The 19108-nt window shown below is 40.2% G+C and overlaps 1 protein-coding gene across 9 annotated transcripts in view; it reads left to right on the top strand.

The window, feature by feature from the left end:
* mctp1a (multiple C2 domains, transmembrane 1a) overlaps positions 1-16747 on the top strand; it is a 221340-nt gene extending 204593 nt beyond the window's left edge. For all 9 annotated transcript variants that reach the window (XM_079607525.1, XM_079607523.1, XM_079607524.1 and 6 more), the window contains 2 exons: positions 364-461; positions 14321-16747. In XM_079607525.1, the coding sequence (XP_079463651.1) occupies positions 364-461; positions 14321-14392 (170 nt within the window). In that variant the 3' untranslated portion in view covers positions 14393-16747. The remainder of the gene's footprint in view (positions 1-363; positions 462-14320) is intronic.
* The last annotated feature ends 2361 nt before the right edge of the window (positions 16748-19108 follow it).

The following is a 19108-nucleotide window of genomic DNA, read 5'->3' as shown; positions in this document are numbered from 1 at the left end:
TAACAAGACTGAGTAGCATGTTACATAAAGTGTGTTTTAGAATTGCAAATAGACTATTGCAGGAGGTCACAGGGTTTAGTGGCAGTTTAAGTTTTCATGCTCCAGGGACTCGCCACCAGAACAGCAGGGAGGACCGTAAACTGCAGAGCTCAGGGCAAACTCACTAGTAGCTAATGCCCCATGTGCTCTTTCATACAGTGTTCAGATGTGAGGCTCTACAAGGTCAGAGAGCAGAGCTTCTGTCAGCTCCATAGCAGCTTATTCTTTAAAAAGACAAGGGTTCAGAATCTGTACAGGATCTTATAAGGTCCATCTGAACTGCACTCTGTGAGGCCTGATCACCACTGTTGTTTCAACTTTCAGGGGTCAACAAGTTCACCAAAAAACTGAGAGACCCGTACAGCATCGACAACAATGAGCTGTTGGACTTCCTGTCCCGAGTGCCCTCAGACGTTCAAGTGGTATGTTATTCCTTCCGACATTCACCCCGTCTTTCTGACGGTTACCCGAAAATTGTAAAACCTGTATGTATTTAGATTTTTGCCAACTCCAAAATTGACACGTCTCACACTTCTCTACAATGCCCATGATTTGAGGGTGAATTTATGTATGTAGCACAGACACTGCAGGAGGAGTTATGCACTGAAGTTAGTAAAACTTAGTTTCTATTGGTTTGTTTTAATCCCCACCCCAACCCTGAGAATGAGCAACAGTAATAGTGATGCTAGCCTTAGCAAACATAATGAAATAATAACAATGAACTCAAATGGTTCTGCTGTGGGAGAATGTATTCGTGCAGAGTTTTCTGGCTCCCTTTAATTTATGCTTTCCGCTCATGGTAATATGCATAAATGCAGAATCAGGGAATTCTATTCTTGTCATCACAGACAGCCTTGTGACTCATTACCATGAAAAGAGTGCAAGATGTTGACTTTTTAAACAAACTTCACCTAAACTTTTATACCTATAATGGCACTTTATTCTGTGTGTATATATGTATAGATTATTCACACATATGTACATATATTATAATGTACAGCTAATAATTATATATATATATATATATATATATACACACACACATACAGTATATATAATGCTTATTAATATTTTATAGATTTTACGCTTTAATTTGATATTTCTTCAGCTAATAATTATGGTTATGTACCAGGGCTCGATTTAACCTGTCAACTCACTTCTTTTTGTGTCACGCTAAAACTTGAAAACTTCTTATCATGTCTGCATCATTTTTTTTGTGTCATATGTATATCTTAAAGTATGAAAATCCATCATAGAATATTAATTATTACACCTCAAAATTAGGATAATATAAAATATTGATCTAATCATTGCTTATTGATTAAAATGTATTTACTTGTAAAATATTTGACATTTAAAATGTATTAACAATCTCTCAGATGCTGCGGCATTTCCATCATGACCAACAATTTGGCCGCAATATATATATATATATTTTTTTCACAAGTTAGTGTTTGTGATTAACAATGAGAAAGATTGATATGAAATATGAGATGTGTGAATAATCCTTTTTTTTATAATTTCCAGTCAAATTATGTTAATTAGTAATTAGGATGTATAAAATGATAGCTATTTTACACAATTATTTTATTCAGATATTTTATGCAGGGACATTTTTTTTTTTTTTTTTTTTTTTTACACATAATGATATCAAACATAATACATTTGAGATGTAATGAATGGCAGAATACAATTTTGAAGAAAAAACCCCCCAGTATAATATACAGTATACAAAAAAATAAAATAATATATATATATATATATATATATATATATATATATATATATATATATATATATATATATACACACACAGTATAATCACATTGTTAACAAAAAAGTAAACAAATATTATTATTTTATATTAAAATATTTGTTTACTAGTGTGATTGAAGTCCACAAATCTACCTTTTGGATCTTACATCCTGCAGATTTATATATCCATATATCCGTAGTTAAAGAAACACCCAATTATATTCTTATCCCTGTTAGCCTTCATGAGGAATGTGTTTCATAAATTTCATTTAGTTAAGTTGAATGTAAATGACTTGTGATGTTTTCAGTCTGCACGTGTCTCTCGGTAGATTTATAGACTTCTTGCTGTGTTGTACTGAGTCATGCTTTGTTATTGAGTGTAATGAGTGTAAAGCAGTAATCCTCTCCCGGTCTGCTTCTACATTAACCGTGAGATCTGAGTTATGCGGCCCGCCCCATTGTCCCGTTCTTAATCAACAGCGTTCTGTTTGAGCAGCGAGGTGCTGGCGTTTAACTGCAATTAAAACCTGAGCTCGTAAACACAAGCCTGGCCTGTTATCGTGCTTCCTCTGTGTCGGGATAAACCCTGCGGTGCTGACGGCGGGGGTGACACAGGGCTCTGATCCAGGACCAATCGCTTGCCACATCAGCACAGACACGCTCGCCTTTGATGAGCCCGGGGCGGCGGGCAGGCTTTGATCTCTATAGAGTCGTAATCCCTAGCCCCTGCGTGGCTTTGCATCGGCCCTGCAGCTGCAGGTAGCCTGCTCTAAATTAGCACGATGCGGCTAGGTCGCTAAGGTGCGTTTACCCCAAACACCTGGAGCCCAGAAGGTCCCTGCAGGTAGGAGGCCCAGAGGAGACCTGGCTAATGATGTACGGTGAGGTTCACGCTCAGAAGAGCAGGCCGCCGTGGGCTTTCTGTGCCCTGTTACAGCTTTTGATTTAGGACAGTCCAAAAAAGTACTTGAACATCAGCATGATGCGCGGAACGTTCCGCTCTGCATCGCACAACTGCCCGTGGAGGTCCGTTCACCTCTGTTTTCTGGGTTAGAGACAATGGGCGGGGTGGAGGCTGCGCTTCTGTGGGACCTCGGAGACTCAAACAAAGCGCCCCTGCATCGGGGTGTGATCCGCACATGCCCAGGGGCCCGAACGTTCTGAACAAGTGACAAATGGAGGGCTATTTTTGAGGTTCTGATGCGACCTGCGCCTCCCGCACCGTCCCGTGATGAAAGCCCTGCAAGGCCGAGAGAGAGAGGCCAGCATTGCCTCTTTTACAGATCATTTGGAGGTGCCTCAGAACAACATGAACTGATGAGCTCCTAATGACTTTTTATATAAAGGGCATCTATGCTGCAGTCTGTGAGTACAGAGTGTCTTTGAATGGGAGCTTACAACTCCCACAGCTCTGTGGGTGCATTTCTTTACTCACCTTGTTTGTGTTATTTTGAGTGCGCTGCTCGTATAGACCTTATGCACCAGAGAAATAAGCATGCAGCCATCTTTAGAACTTTGTGTTTGAACTTTAGTTTTTGCGGATAGCTCTGTATATTTCTATGACATCACTGTCGAAGAGTAATTAGCTGGTGAAGTGGATTTACTCATTGTAGAGTTAACTAAAGTTATCATGAGCATTGTAATGTTTGAAGCGGATGGCATAACAAATGTAAGTAGACCGGGAAGCTTTTAAAATGAGCGGTTCATTCATAAATCCGTAAGATCTTGCCTTCATGTTGTGGAAATACAAACCGGAAGACGAAACACAATGGGCCCTATTTTAACAACCTAAGCACATGGTCTAAAACGCATGTCGCAAGTGCACTTAGGGCCGAATCCACTTTTGCTAGAAAAATGGTTGGCGGTCTAAAAGGGTTGTCCTTATTCTCTTAATGAGTAATGGGTGTGTTTTGGGCGTGACGTGCAATAAACCAATCAGAATCTCATCTCCTATTCCCTTTAAAAGCCAGTTGTGCTCGCGCCATGGCGGATTCGCTATTTACATGGCAGAATTTGCAAGCGTAAAGACTGAAGTCTGCTCGTGCGCGGACCATCTACGGGACAAGCTGGATTCCACCATCTTCATACACAATATTATTTTACATTTAATTATTAATATTTGGCATGTTTGTACACCCTGTGTGCGTAATAAGCAGAGTGTACGCATGTTGTGCACTCACCTATAGGCTCATATTACGAATGCACCCTTTAAATAACAAAAAGATACTACGGCATTGACTTTAGCACAGTCTATTTCAGTTGCCTCAAAATAGCAAAGCGCCAACAATGCAATCCAAAACCTGAACCGTTTTCAGACCAGCAAGCCCATGGGCGCACAAATAGGTGCAAATGCATTTGCTATTTAAACAACGTTGCGCACGGCGTGAAAATGCTAACTGTGTCGGGCTGAAACTAGCCAAATACACTTGCGTTGCTCCGGGCTCCACATTGCGCCGGGTGTATGATAGGGCCCTATGAGTGCTGCGCTGAAAAGGGGCGGGGCTACAAAAGCTCAATATGCACATGCATTTCGGTGGATACAGATCAGTGACGTGTTGTGGTCTAAAAGGAGGAGGCAAATTCTCCTCTATCATGGCTTTGGGTTTCTTTTCTTCCCAATGTTAATTAATGTTCCAGGTCCATATGATGTTTAAACAATTACTGAGTTAATGGAACGCCGTTTAGCAAACATTTACCAATAAGCATCTAATACTATAATATTAACATATTCATATTAGTATACTATTTTTAAAGGTTATTTCTTAAATTGAAATGTTACATGCTTTACAAATAACAAAAGCATAAAAACATGAATACAGTAATGTTTTATTTATTTTATTTGTACTACTTGTTCTTGTTTGTATATTATCTTGATTTTTTTATTATATTAATTGCAATTATTTGATTTTCCATCCATCCATTCTCCAAAATGTTTGTCCTATGTAGATGCACAGGGATGCTGGAGCGTAACCTAGAATCTCGGCTGGGAAACCCCCCTGATGGAAGGACAGTCCATCACAGTTTATTTTATTATTCTATTCTATTCTATTCTATTCTATTTTATTTACCTCTATTTCTTCATTCACACTCACATCCACACTATACTTCAAAACAGTGAGGTCAAGAAAGAACTCCCTCTGAAACTTTATCCGCTGGTGTCGCTGTTGGAAACTTCTATGAAATTAGTGGGTTCGCACTTGTTGTAATATATACTTTCTCCTCCAGATTTTTTGGGAAAGCACTGCTGTCCTTTTATCCTTTTGGAAAATGCCCTTAAAATGGATACATTCATTCAATTACTTTATTAATTGCCCATGTTGAAGGTGTTGTGAAGATCAGGAAGGTTAAGTGTACACTATACACAAGTGCTGTGGTTATTCTAAGGTTTGTTGTAAATCTTAATACATACCACCTCTGTGCACTGAGCCCATGGCCTTTTTAGTGCACTGCAGGAGACCTGTGATATATCAAACCTGCTGTGAGGTGTGTATTCACTTTGAATTACTCTCCCAGTTTATACACTCTGTTCTTTTCATGTACCCGCCTATAGACCCCTCCGAGAATATCTTTACCTGCTGTGCGTCTGCCTCACTACTTTAAATAAAGCACATTCTGATATAATGCTATACTTTCTCCCTTAAATGAGGCCAACTGGCATTACCAACTTAACATTCTCTACCAGGTGTCTAAGACGTGTCCTGTCGCATGCTTTATGGTGCCATTAGGCAATGGAGGAACTGCGTGCGTAACTGGGACGCTAGCAATTAGCACGCCAAGGGCTCCATTATGGCCTATGCAAATGCTGAGATTAAAATGCAGCCGCAGCCGTACAATTCATCACATGCGAAGGGCACGCACTTGAGGAGAGAAGAAAAGAGGGCAAACAATAGCAGAATTTGTCTGTTTTCTGAGGACATAGCTATCATTTATGGACACTTTTTGCAATGGCTGATTTTGTCCCCTACACTTTGAGATAGCTTGCAGCAGGCATGTATGTATCCTACACACTACACACACACGTTTACTTGGCTATCTAAATGTGGACATTCCATAGAGGTAATGGTTTTTATACTGTACAAACTGTATATTCTATCCCCTTACACTAACCCTACCCCTAAACCTACCTACCCATCACAAAAAAAATTCTGCATTTTTACATTTTGTAAAAAAGTTTATTTACTTAACTTGTATACCAGATTTGTGTACGCACGCACACACACGCCAAAAGTGATGTCTGGAATGGATATATGTTTTTAATGACCCTACAAGTTATATTTTTGAAATGTGAGGGTAGAACAAAACACTACACTTGGTTAAAGTATTTACCGGTATCTGACAAAATTATTTTGCACAAAAAAAAAAAAAAAAAGCTACAGGTTTTATTTACTATGTAAACAGAGAAACAAAAACATGCATAGAATAAAAAAAGCTCACAGGGATAAGCGTACATTGACTACACAATCAATCACTAATATTTCACTGATTCTCTCTTGTTTTTGCATGTTCATTTTTTTTTTTTATAACAGAGCCTGGCCATAAACCATGTACTCACATTACATTGTATTATCACACACACACACACACACGGTTGCCTGTTGGGTCAGTGCTGTTTTGGCTGTACGCATAGGACCAGCATCATATATTGGTCTTCTGTGCATGCATGTTATGCAGTCATGGCCTAATGCCAGCAGCCATATCACCCTGTAGCCCAAGACTGGTCGCCCACTGAAGCTAAGCAGGGCTGAGCCTGGTTAGTACCTGGATGGGAGACCTCCTGAGAAAAAAAGGTTGCTGCTGGAAGAGGTGTTAGTGAGGCCAGCAGGGGGCGCTCACCCTGTGGTCTATGTGGGTCCTAACGCCCCAGTACAGTGACGGGGACACTATACTGTCAAAGAGCACTGTCCTTCGGATAAGACGTTAAACTGAGGTCTTGACTCTCTGTGGTCATTAAAATTCCCAGGATGTCCTTCGAAAAAGAGTAGGGGTGTTACCCCGGCATCCTGGCCAAATTTGCCCCTTGGCCTCTGTCCATCATGGCCTCCTTATCACCCCCATATACTGTTTGGCTTCATCACTGGCTCCTCTCCACCAGTAAGCTGGTGTGTGGTGGGCGTTCTGGCGCAATATGGCTGCCGTGCCGTCGCATCATCCAGGTGGATGCTGCACATTGGTGGTGGTTGAGGAGATTCCCCCCTTCCATATGTGAAGCGCTTTGAGGTCCCAGAAAAAGCTCTATATAAATGTAACAAATTATTATTATTAATGGTTAGAGAGTCAGAATGGTAACCTGAAGGTTGTGGGTTCAATTCTCAATACTGGTAGGAAATTACTGAAGTGCCCTTGAGCAAGACACTTAACCCCCAATCGCTCCCCTGGTGCCACACCAGAAAAGGCTGCCCACTGCTCCAGGTGTGTGTCCATAGTTTGCAGTGTATGTGTTCACTACTCCTAATGTGTGTGCTCTAACCTGGATGGGGAGTGCAGAGGACAAATTCCGAGTATGGGTTACCATACTTGGCCTTAACGTCACTTCACTCTATATATATATATATATATATATATATATATATATATATATATATAGGGCTGTCAAACTATTAAAATATTTAATCGCGATTAATCGCATTAATGTCATAGTTAACTTGCGATTAATCGCACATTTTTATATATTCTAAATGTCTCTTGATTTCTTTTTGTCCCATTATTTTTTTCTCATTTTAATGCTCTTATCAACATGGAAAAGTGGATCGGCTTGCTTTGTGCAAATGTTTTTTATTATTATTGAAAACAACATTGGCATATGTGTTCAATTCCACACTAACATTCTCACTTGGAGCAAATAATCTCTCACACAATGTAACACTGTCCATCAATAAAAGGGTAAAAGAAATACTGACGAGTTACGTTACTGATATTGAGGAGTGGGCGTAGAAACGCATCAGCGGTGTGTGTGCTTGACCATAGAGTGGTATTTCAGACTGGACGTGCTGCGATGATAGCTCAGTTCACAACGACAAAACACACAGATTACTTTGGTCTTGTCAATTGAACTATTTGGCAACTTTTTAAAAGTAAACTTTCCATTCAGAATCTTATTTCGGCGTCTCGCGCTCATCATTCATCCACTCTAAACGTAACGTTCAGACGAGAAGCGCCGCGTCGCGCAGCGGCTCGTATTTAAAATTCTAACACATTATTCTCTATGAGTGTACACACACCGGCGGCGCCATTCAGCGTTTTTATTGCTGGCTATAAACTGAGAAAGTGCGCGTCCGATGTGCTAGACGCGCTCAGTTGTCCTAGACGCGGCTCGGCTCTGCGCTTCTCGTCCACTCTTTGGCGGCTCGCAAACCCAAACAAGTGTGTGCGGCGCCTGTTGTTTTGTTTCTGGTCTAGCTAGATCCGCTGTGGTGTTGTAGTTTTAATACCGTTACTAGTTGTTGCAAAAGCATGTGAAAAAAACTACAAAGTTTGCTAGGCGTTAATCTCGCGATAAAAAAATTGACGCCGTTAAAATGGGTTTGCGTTAACGCCGTTAATAACGCGTTTAACGGACAGCCCTAATATATATATATATATATATATATATATATATATATATATATATATATATATATATATATATATATAGATAGATAGATAGATAGATAGATAGATAGATAGATAGATAGATATCCATATCAATAGATTGCTTATTTATCAAAACAGTCAAATACCATGTTCAATTATGTGTGCACCCCCTAATTAATATTCATAAGTTAAGCCTTTGCCATTTTTGTGATGCCTCCCACAGCAGTCCCCATCACTTTTCTTGTATCTGAGGAGAGAGCACGTCCTGTTGGTTGTGTAGGTGCTAAAACTTTCCTCAGTCGTGCATACTGTATCAAAAGCCTGTCTTTGCTGCACCAGGGGTTTCTATTTAGAGTTTAAACAAGCAATTAGCATGCACCTTACCGTAGGAAAATAAAAAGTTAGGAGAAACTTTCCTCAGTGCCTTTTCCCTCTCTTTTCACCTCGAAACATATCTTTTTTTCTCGCCAATGGATGAGAGCTTGTCTGTGGGCGTCTCTGAGCCCTTTTTTCTCTTCTAGAGGAGCATTTAATGCCCCTAATGCAAGGTTAGGTGTCACTAGAGATGAAGCAGGCGAGATTTCTCTCCTTCTCTATAAACAGCATAGCATAGTATCATTAAAAATGTTCAGCTTTCATTTACTTATTTATATTTGCCTGTCGCCCATGTGGCTTCAAACCCCGATCCACGCTTGGCGGCGGGACGGCATCGCGTACTCGGCTGCGGCAGGTCCCGGGACGGCGCCTGACACCGCTAAACGAAGCGCTCGCGCGTGTGGCGCCCCCTCCACAAGAGCGTACTTCAAAGTGTGTTTTGTAGTGCAACTGTCAACATGGGGGAGCGGAGCGAGGGTGGAGCAGCCTTTGAGCAGCGTAAGGTCTTTACCCATCGTCTCCACGGATGTTCTCTTTGTGCTCGGCACTTGCTCCAAATTGCTATCTCACCGTAGTCACTTTAACCCCCCTCATTCCAACTACTAAAGTTCTTTTCTTTGTATTGTTCCCTTTTTTTACTTTCTCCGCATGCTTCTTTGACTAACTAGTGTGGCGTGTTATCTTGGGTGGGACAGCTCTCTGTCATTAAAGCTGCAGCGCTTGTTGCACCATACAGGATGGCATAACTGTCAGCAGTTAAGTGTAATAGAGCCTCTGACGTGCCACACGCTCTTTATAGCGCTACTTTTGATTGAGCCTTTATTGTTGTTTGCCTTCATTTCTTTTCTTCCATTAGATTCACTAATGTCGATCTTCATCGCCTCACCTTGACACGCAAACTTTTGTTTACACGCAGTTCAAGGGAGGCTTCTGAAGTCAGACGCGACCCTGATGTGCTTAAAGTGAATACGTAAATAATGACCCCGTTAGGCTGCAATTTAAAGCGTGCTTTGAAGAAGACGAATGCCAGGCCGCTCTGAAATCCAGAAATGCTCTAGCTGCAGCTACTGTGTGGACCCTATTGTCAACCCAGAATTAGCGGGTTTTCTTTTTTTTAAGGCTGCATGACTTTAATTGACTTGATTACAACTTTTAATTGAATTAATTCAGCTATGTACTGATTAATTCATCTGATTAATTGCATCAATCAAGCTGATTATGAACTTTGTTGAATGATGGACGCTGAATAGCCTTGAACTCAATGCAAGTAAAACCAAAGAGATTGTAATAGATTTCCGAAAGAAAACACAGCATTTACTTCCTGTAAATATTGAAGGAGTGGATATTCAGTGTCTACTGAAATAATAAGTTGGACTGGTGTGATCACAGGAATTACTTGTATAAAGAGGGTCAGAGTCATATTCACTTGTTGAGACGTTTGAGATCTTTTGGGGTGTGTCGAGTATTAAGGACTTGCTATGACACTGTAGTGGCATCTGTCATTTTTTATGCTGTGGTATGCTAAGGTGGGGGGATTTCTGTGCGGGACAAAAACAGACTTGACTTAAACTGATTAGGAAGGCGAGCTCAGTTATGGGCTGTTCTTTGCCCTCTGTTGATGAAATTGGGCAAGAAAGGATGGTAGGGAAACTGTCTTCCATCATGAAGTATAAATCTCACCCCCTCCATGATACAATGTGTGCTATGTGTAGTTCATTTAGCAACAGACGTATCTACCCACATTGCTCAAAAGAGAGATACAGAAGGTCTTTTCTTCCAACTGCCGTGAGATTGTTTAATCAAATGTGATCAAGACTTGGTGTTATTTTGTGTCTGATATTGTTACCATCAAGGAGACGTTTTAGACAACCTCGGGCGAGTAAAAATGTGTACCAGATGTCATTTGTGCCAACTACCATTAGAATTTTAAATGTTGAGAAGATATGCATATGATTAGGGGTGGATATGTATGCATAGATTGTATATGTACATATGGGAATGTTATTGTTTTATATTTTGTATGTATATTGTTATGGTGTGTTGGTGTCCTTGCATGGGGTGTATAGTGAAGCCAAAGACACATTTCCACTAATCTATACTAATGCCTGGTTTATGAACATTTATTTTAATGGATGATTTTTTTTTTACTGTTACGATAGACTCTTAAATATTTCCCGTGTCGTGGTCAAGAAACATGTCAGACTACACGTTGCTTTCTGACCAGTCATCGCGTGCCGTGCCGTCACATGCACACACACACACACGCACTCACGCTCACTCACTCACACAAACGCACTCACTCTTGACGGAACCAGTCGTGGAGGACCGAAAAAAAATGAAACATGCTAGTCTTTTTGTTGTGAAGCGATGTAGGTTGTTGCCCACTATGACACTATACGAGATGAAACGATTAAATCTTGCGTCCCGACGCCCGCTGTCGTTTACGAATCCCCACGACACCCTACGTCAAACGGATCGTGCTAAAATCGGGTAATCTGAACCAGGCATTAACTAAATTGTGCTTGTTGTGGTATGGGTGCAATTTGGGTAGTTTTTTATTTTAATGAATGTATTGTTTTTTATTTATACTGTAGCATGTTGCTGCTGCGACAAGTGAATTTCCCCTTTAGGGATGGATGGATGGATGGATCAATCAATCAATCAATCAGATAAATTTGGTTGTTTTAAGAAAAAGAAAAAAAACTCACTTAACTTTGATTTGTGCATTTCTTAATGTAATTTATTATTAATTTATTTGGTCAATTAATTTGATGCTTTCCATTTTCCATGCTTACAGTACATTTTACCTTCGTGTCCTGATGAAAATCGGTTAAGAGAAAAGTAATTTGTGGATCACATTCAGCTACCGATGCTGTGTTTGTATATGGTACAGGCAAACCCAGTCTCACACCTTCAAGATGAATGACTGTGAGATGGACACACTCCACATTGTAGGTGGTGACTGATGTTTCTGTTGAGTTGGCAGTACATGGACCACATTTCTTAGGGAATGACGTCAGTCAGTTTGAGGGCCAGATCTGACGGAAAACCAGTGATCTGTCTGTTTTGCTCAGAGGCACTTGACTGTCTTGCTATGGTGACAACCCTGTGAATGTTGAGCTGGTATATATTTTCTTCCTGCTCTGTTCCAAAACCTAGTGAGCTTCCTAGTTACCTAGATAGGCAGCTGCACAGTTGTAATCAAAATTATTCAACCCCCATTGCAAATCAGGTTTATTGGCAAAATGTACAGACTTTTAGCTGTTTATAATTAACAAATCAAACAAAAGTAATTGAAATAGATCAACACAAATGTTTCAAGTGGTTTCCTCAAATTCAACTGAAAATGCAACTTTTAATGACTTCTGCTGTCTCAAAATCATTCAACCCCTTCATGGCAAGCATCTTTTTTGCTGTTATGACCTGCTGCAAACGATGTATAACCAGACACCAGCTTCTGGCAGCGCTTCTGAGGAATCTTAGCCTGGTAGTAATATTCTTGGGGTTTGCGTGCTGTAACCGCCGCCTTCAAATCCCACCAGAGATTTTCTATTGGGTTCAAGTCAGTTGACTTGATGGCCAGTGTAGAATCTCCCAGGACTTCTTCTGCAACCAAGCCTTGGTGGAATTTGAGGTATACTTGGGTTCATTTTCCTGTTAGAAGCCCCAATGACACTAAGCTGCAGCTTCCTCACTGACAGCATGATGTTTTCTCCTAGGATTTCCTGATTCTTCAATGAATCCATCTTGCCTTCCACACACTGCAGGTGTCCAGTGCTAAAGGATGCAAAGCAGCCTTAGAGCATCACAATGCTTAACTTTAGGAAGCGTGTTCTTTTCAGCATATGCTTCATTCTTCTTCTCCAGACATAGTGCTGATCCATAGGACCGAAAAGTTCCAGTTTTGTTTCATCGCTCCACAGAACAGAATCCCCAAACTTATGTGCCTTATTTATATGATTTTTGAGCAAATTGGAGCCGACTTTTCTTGTGCTTTTGGGTCAGTAGTGTTGTATTTTCGGAGTTCTGGCATGTGGCTAGTACGTGCCTTACTGTGCAGCTGAAACCTCTTGCCACCAAGTCTTGCTGCCGGTCACTCGAGGGTTTTTCCTGAATCTGCCTTCTCTGAAATCTGGTTGCAGCCGTTGATAGCTTCCTATTTATGTCCCGTCCAAGTAATGTAACCACGGTTCCTTTAACTTTGAGCTTGCAAACTTCCAACAGTGTCTCTATGAACATTTAGTGCTTTCGCTATCTTTTTTTATTTCTATTCAGGGTGTTGAATCATTTTGAGATGGCGGAAGTCATTACAAGTTGCATTTTCAGTTGAATTTGGGGAAACTACTTGAAACATTTGTTGTTGAGCTATTTTAATTACTTTTGTTTGATTTGTTCATTGCAAACAGCTGAAAGTCTGTACATTTTGCCAATAAACCTGATTTTGTAATGGGGGTTGAATAATTTTGAATACAACTGTAGGTTTCAACTCTGTGTAATTCAAATGCATGGGAGGCTCAATTCTCAAATGATACAATGCAAGCAATGTGAAATCAACATCTGTATACTGTAATATACATAAATACACATCAGCCACATTTTGGGTTAAGTAGTAAATTAAATATTAATCAGTTTTTAATAAACACATTTTTTAAACGTTTTAATACTGAATGAAACACACTACACCAATATATCCATAATTATAATTCAATGATCACAAATACACAAAATAGTAAACATTTATAAAATTGTAGGATTTTTTTTCCTACATCCTACAATTGTAGGATTGTAGGACCTACAATTCACAATGTAGTTTAAAAGTTTAGGGTTGGTAACATGTTAATGTTTTGGAAAAAAATGTCCTTATGCTGGCCATGGCTGCATTTATTTGAGAAAAAATCATTAAAACAGTAAAATAGCACAATATTATTGCAATTTAAAATAACTTAAGCTGAATTTTCAGAATCATTCAGTGTCACATGATCCTTCAGAAATCATTCTAATATGCAGATTTGCTGCTCGAGAAACGTATCTTATTAATATTAAGCATCTAAACTGTTTTCAACATTGATCATTTATAAATGTTGAAAACAGTTGTGCTGCTTAATACTTTTGCGTTGTGATACATTTTTTTTTAGGATTCTTTGATGAATAGAAAGTTCGAAATAGCAGCATTTATTTGATATGGACATTTTTTGTAACATTATAAAAGTTCTCACTTTTAAACAATTGAATGCATGCATCATTGCAAAATAAAAGTATTAAAATAAAAAAATAAAAAAATCTTACTAACCCCAAACTCAGTGAAAATATAGGATTAATTTTTTTCTGAGCTTGTGCAATGGCCAATTCTGGGAGCATCATTAACATGTGATCTGTCTAAATTATAACCAATACAGTGTCTTTCAGTCATATGTGACTGAGGATGTAGAATGCCAGTAACTGGTTAACTTGTGGGCTTCTGTGTGACAGCACAGCTCTGCTCTCCAGCGCCACATCATTGAAGCTTCTCATCCTCACCACTATCCCCAGCTATCAATCCGCCCACCTGACCGTGTGTGTGTGCTTGTGTGTGTTTTAACAGGTGCAGTACCGAGAGCTGAAAGTGGACCCCAGTCCCAGCCCAAACAAAAGAAAGAAAAATAACCTTGGATAGCTCGTCTCCTCGCACGGACGCTCTCCCAACGCCAAGGAAAAGGAGAGGACTGACCGGCAACCAGCCTCCTTTCTGTCTTTCTTCCTCACTTTTTTTCTCTCTGTTTTAGCTGCGGCGTGGAGACTTAAAGAGCTCGGTCAGAGTGAAAACTGGACCATTGTTAATTACCATCCGTCCTTTTCTGGGTTTATTTTTTGTGGCGAGAAGAACGGCAAAAGCTCTTGACCCCTTTTAGAGTCAAACAGTCTGGGTTATTTGTCAGCTCTTGCCACTGGCCAGACAGCTCTAAAAGCCAAGGTGTCCTTCCACGGCAGCAAAGGGAGCCGTTCTAACCACAAATAGCAGGATCAGCTGATAATACGCCCACCTGTGCCGACACACCTCGCCTCTACAGAAGGGAAAACGACGGTGGTTAAGTTGCAGTTTGCACCCTACAATTTGCACGCCGCAGTAACTGCCATATCTAAAGCTATCCTCAGCTGTCGAGCAGCAGTTATCAGAGTCGACAGCTGAGCCTGTTATGGTCCGATTTATGGCTGTAACTAAAGTGCTCATGGAGACAACTTAAAAAAAAAGAAGAAAAATCCATGCCAGTGATGTTTGCGGTATCTTTACTTTATTTTGATGTTCTTTTAACGGTATGAATGATGCATGCCGGGATTGTCTATTGTAATCCTTCTTTGACCAATAGTAGCCATGGCAGTGTCAGCGTTAGCCTTGTCCTCGTAGTGGGGATTGAGTTTACGTACCCTTGCATTATTCCTTTGCTCCCATAACATAACGCAACGCAACGCAGAGCCACTACGCTAATAAAGATGTCAGTCTGGGCCAGAGAATAGTGACCGAGTGGAGAGAGAGAGAGGCATGTTCTCATTTTAAAGCAACTTCCTCTGTCAGCCGTCCCGTCCGCCCGACCTCCTGCGGCCACTAGAACTTTGATCTTCAACTCTCAAGGCTGAGCGTGCACGCCTGTTTTACAGAGGAAAATAAAAATGTCCGAAATGTTTCGAAAAATCCCGAACTTGAAGGGCGAATGTCTGTGTGTGTTTTCATTGCTGTGGATTGGCTGCTTGACAAGAAGTCGATAGCGTGTGTCAGGCTGCTTTAGGGCCTCGGGGGGTACCGGAGGGCAGAGGTTTACTGACGCCGCTGTGGAGAAAGAGGACGACGCGGGCTGCTTTTTCGGTGCTCCTCCTGTCATTCCTCTCTGTCATTTCCTCTCCTTCATCCATCCGCTCGCCAGGAAGGTCACGGACGGGTCCGCGGGGTGCTCTTGAGGGACCTCGGCGTAGCGAGCGACGAAAAGATCACAGCACAGGCTACATCAGAAAGAACACTAGCCTCGTCCCTCTGCCTCCCTCCTGACTTCTCATTTGCCATATCGCATCTATCATATGGAAACACCATTGATTTGTTGGAGGGAATTCCATTACAAAGACAACACAATCCCCACTGAGCAGGACACGGACGGTACTTCAGTGACTCGCGCTCTAAAACAACACACAGATGATCTGAACAGCAGAAAGGATAGTTTTCTAAGCCTGAATGTGTTTCTGTGAACTATGTGTTGATTGGAGTTGATCAATGGGTTTATTGTGAATGGATTTTGCATCCCAAAAGCTTTTCGTTTTGTAAAAGTGCACATGCTGTGTTTGCAAGCAAACCAAAGTGGATCTTTTTTTGGAAATTATATATATACACAGTACTGTGCAAAAGTCTTAGGCACGTTAGTATTTTCACAAACAAAGTTTTACGTTATTTTTGTATTTGGCAATAGTGTGTCAGTAGGAAATATCAGTTTAGATTTCCAAACATTCCTTTTTTCATTAATTGTAATAATCCAGTGACATTTTTGTGTGAAGGAATCTGGCAACATCATGGAGTTCGTCTGTGATTTCATCAAGAATCAGAAATAAACTTTTTTGTGTGTGTGTGTGTGTGAAAATACTAACATGCCTATATATAACTATATATAGAGATAACTATGTAGAATGTAACATATCTATTAATTGAAAAAAAAGGATAAAGACACTTTCATTTATACCAGATTTTTTAAATTATTTATTTGACAAATCTTATTTTTTTTTGTAAATATTCTTAAAAAAAGAAGAAAAAAACTGAATATATGTGGTCAAATGTTTATGAAATTGTAATGTGTGTCTGTGGAGATTTAAAACCTGTTGCCTGTGATGTCATACTGCTCCCTGAAACAGTTGGCAGAATAACTAAAATATGGACAATATTGAAAATGAAAAATTACAATGAATAATTTATGTCTATTATTTTTAAAGAAGTTTTGTTTCATATATAATTATTGCTTGCTTTCATCAATAAAAAAATATTCTCTAAGCATGTAAACAAAGATGTGTACATTGCTATTTTAGTATACTATTACAGTATTGATTCATATTTTGAATTTACTTTTATCCTTTAATTTCTAAATGTATTTTTTTTGTAGTTTAAAATAATAATAATAATATATAATTAGCTTTAATTTTTCAGTTTAAGTACTTAAGCTGTAATAAAATGTTTGAAGCTTAGCGTTTAATCTAAAATGTACATTTCAGCTTTATTTCAATTAACGATTTACGGTAGTTTTCTACGGCATGTGTGATTTGCACTGAATTGATATAAAGTACTTTGAAAAGTGATTGTGTTTGCATACTGAAGGCACAAGGTCTCCTCTCTAGATCAGCTCTTAGCTGTGGGTCTTTTATATACAAACACACAGGTATGTACAAGCGGTTTCATCTTTCAAACACAGGAGTCATTCATTTCTTACACCTTCACCAGTGCTGCTATATTTCAAGGCTTTCACCACGAGCCAAGTTTCCCTTCCGAACACCTCATGATGTAAGCACTCTTCACACACTCTCAGAGTGATGGAAGAACAGTGTGTTCCTCCACAGGGGCCAAAGGGGCTCCCCTGTGCTCTCAGCCTCTGTGGCCCCTGATCATTTGTTAGTCTGGATGTTTCTCCGCTGTCTGATCCCTGCTGTTATTCAATATGACACCGTAGCATCACACGGCGTGATCCAGTACAAACGGCCGCGCTGCCAGACGCTAATAATCAGGGCCACGCTGAAAGCAAGAACACTTGAGCTTGTTATTTATTAACCTCGGCATCCTCCATCGCTCTCGGGCTGTCAGACTCAGACCATCCGCAGAGTCTTGGTTTCTAATCCCAAACCCGGCCGCCGTGATCCCTGGTCACCTCCGGATACTCGCTTGGATTGTAGTTGAAAAGGGCATGATCAGGAAACGGCTCATTCCTCATGGAGGTCTTTTTCTTGCTTTTGCACTAGAATCGGTTGTTTGGAAGGGATTGATTATTAACCCCACATGGCACACATATGCGTTCCCTCCATCATCCTGGATCAGAGAACTGGGAGATGTCATCTTGTAGGCTGGGCTTCAACTAAAGTTAAGGTTGTTCATTTGGAACAGTGGCAATGAGGTGTATTGCTGAGTTGCCTAATGGACTGTAAGACATATATGCTAAAGTGAAAAGTTATTTCTCATGATCTCATGAATTTCTATACAAGGTTTTTTTTTTTTTTTTTAAGTAAATTAGTTGGACCAGATAGACACCCAAGTGTCAATGTGAACTTCACATAGTTTTTAACTCTTTCCCTGCCATTGACGGAAATTTTCAGCTTTCCGTGTTTTCACTGTTATACGGTGGTGGCGCTATGATCTTCTGAAAGAGTAATGAATCTACTGATCAAAGCACAAGCAGAAATAAAATGCATATGTAAAATAACGCGATCATCAACATTAAACGGCATATAAATCTGCCTAATGTTACTGAATGTTGACCCAGGATGAGGTAAAAGGACTGTGCTAGCATTAGGGGTGTTGATTTGTCTGGCTATCACCAGACCAAGCTCAATCTTTTAAGATTAAACATTGGGGAGTCTGCTCTGTATTTCTCCTGCACAAGAGGCGTGATCAACGGGCATCATTCAAATGACTCTGTACGCAATTGCATAGTCCAACCAATGAGACATGAAAACTCCAAACCAACACGTTTTTTTGTACAAACTGGAGCATTGATCGGCGGTTTGCAGAAGCAGCAATGGCATCGAGCAATTTTTTTGCTAACTAAAGAAGCCACACAAGCATCGTCGAGAGGTTAAAGGAATTGGATTAGTCGATTCTGTATCACCATCGTGTTAAACCCGCCAATAGCATGGCAGGCGGATAAGCCAGTTTGTGATTGGTTCCCGCAAATCTGGAAAGGAAGCAGGATAGATAAATGTACAGGTTTCCAGCATGAGCTGCAGGGCGAAATCAAATCGCTGGCGGATCGTGCTGGGTTTAACCAGTCGAGGTGTTGATGGACTCGATCTACTCCAATGTTTTGATCATCTTTCTAAATCCGATCTGGGTGTCTGAGCAAAAAGCTGAGAAAATTGAATTTTTATCAAAAGGTCACTTTTTTTTACGAAACTCGCCCACATTCAAGTGTTGATTAAAAAAAAACTTTTATTTAACTTAAAGCATTCTTTTTTTTTAAAGCAGAGGCTCTGTTCTTTCTTTTGATATATTGCATTACTGTACGTTCACACCGCCGCCGGCGAGAGCGGCAAAATTCGCTCTCGCCGCACTGCCATCGACGGCGTGAGATTCGGGGACTCTCTGACGTAGATTTTAGAATGCGTGATTTTTTAAAAACTTTATTTAAAGGAGCCGCAAAGCAAATAAGAACTGAAC

This window comes from Phoxinus phoxinus (assembly GCF_949152265.1).
Source record: "Phoxinus phoxinus genome assembly, chromosome: 3".
In the NCBI taxonomy this organism is placed as follows: domain Eukaryota; kingdom Metazoa; phylum Chordata; class Actinopteri; order Cypriniformes; family Leuciscidae; genus Phoxinus; species Phoxinus phoxinus.
This window is presented reverse-complemented; position numbering and strand designations above follow the sequence as displayed.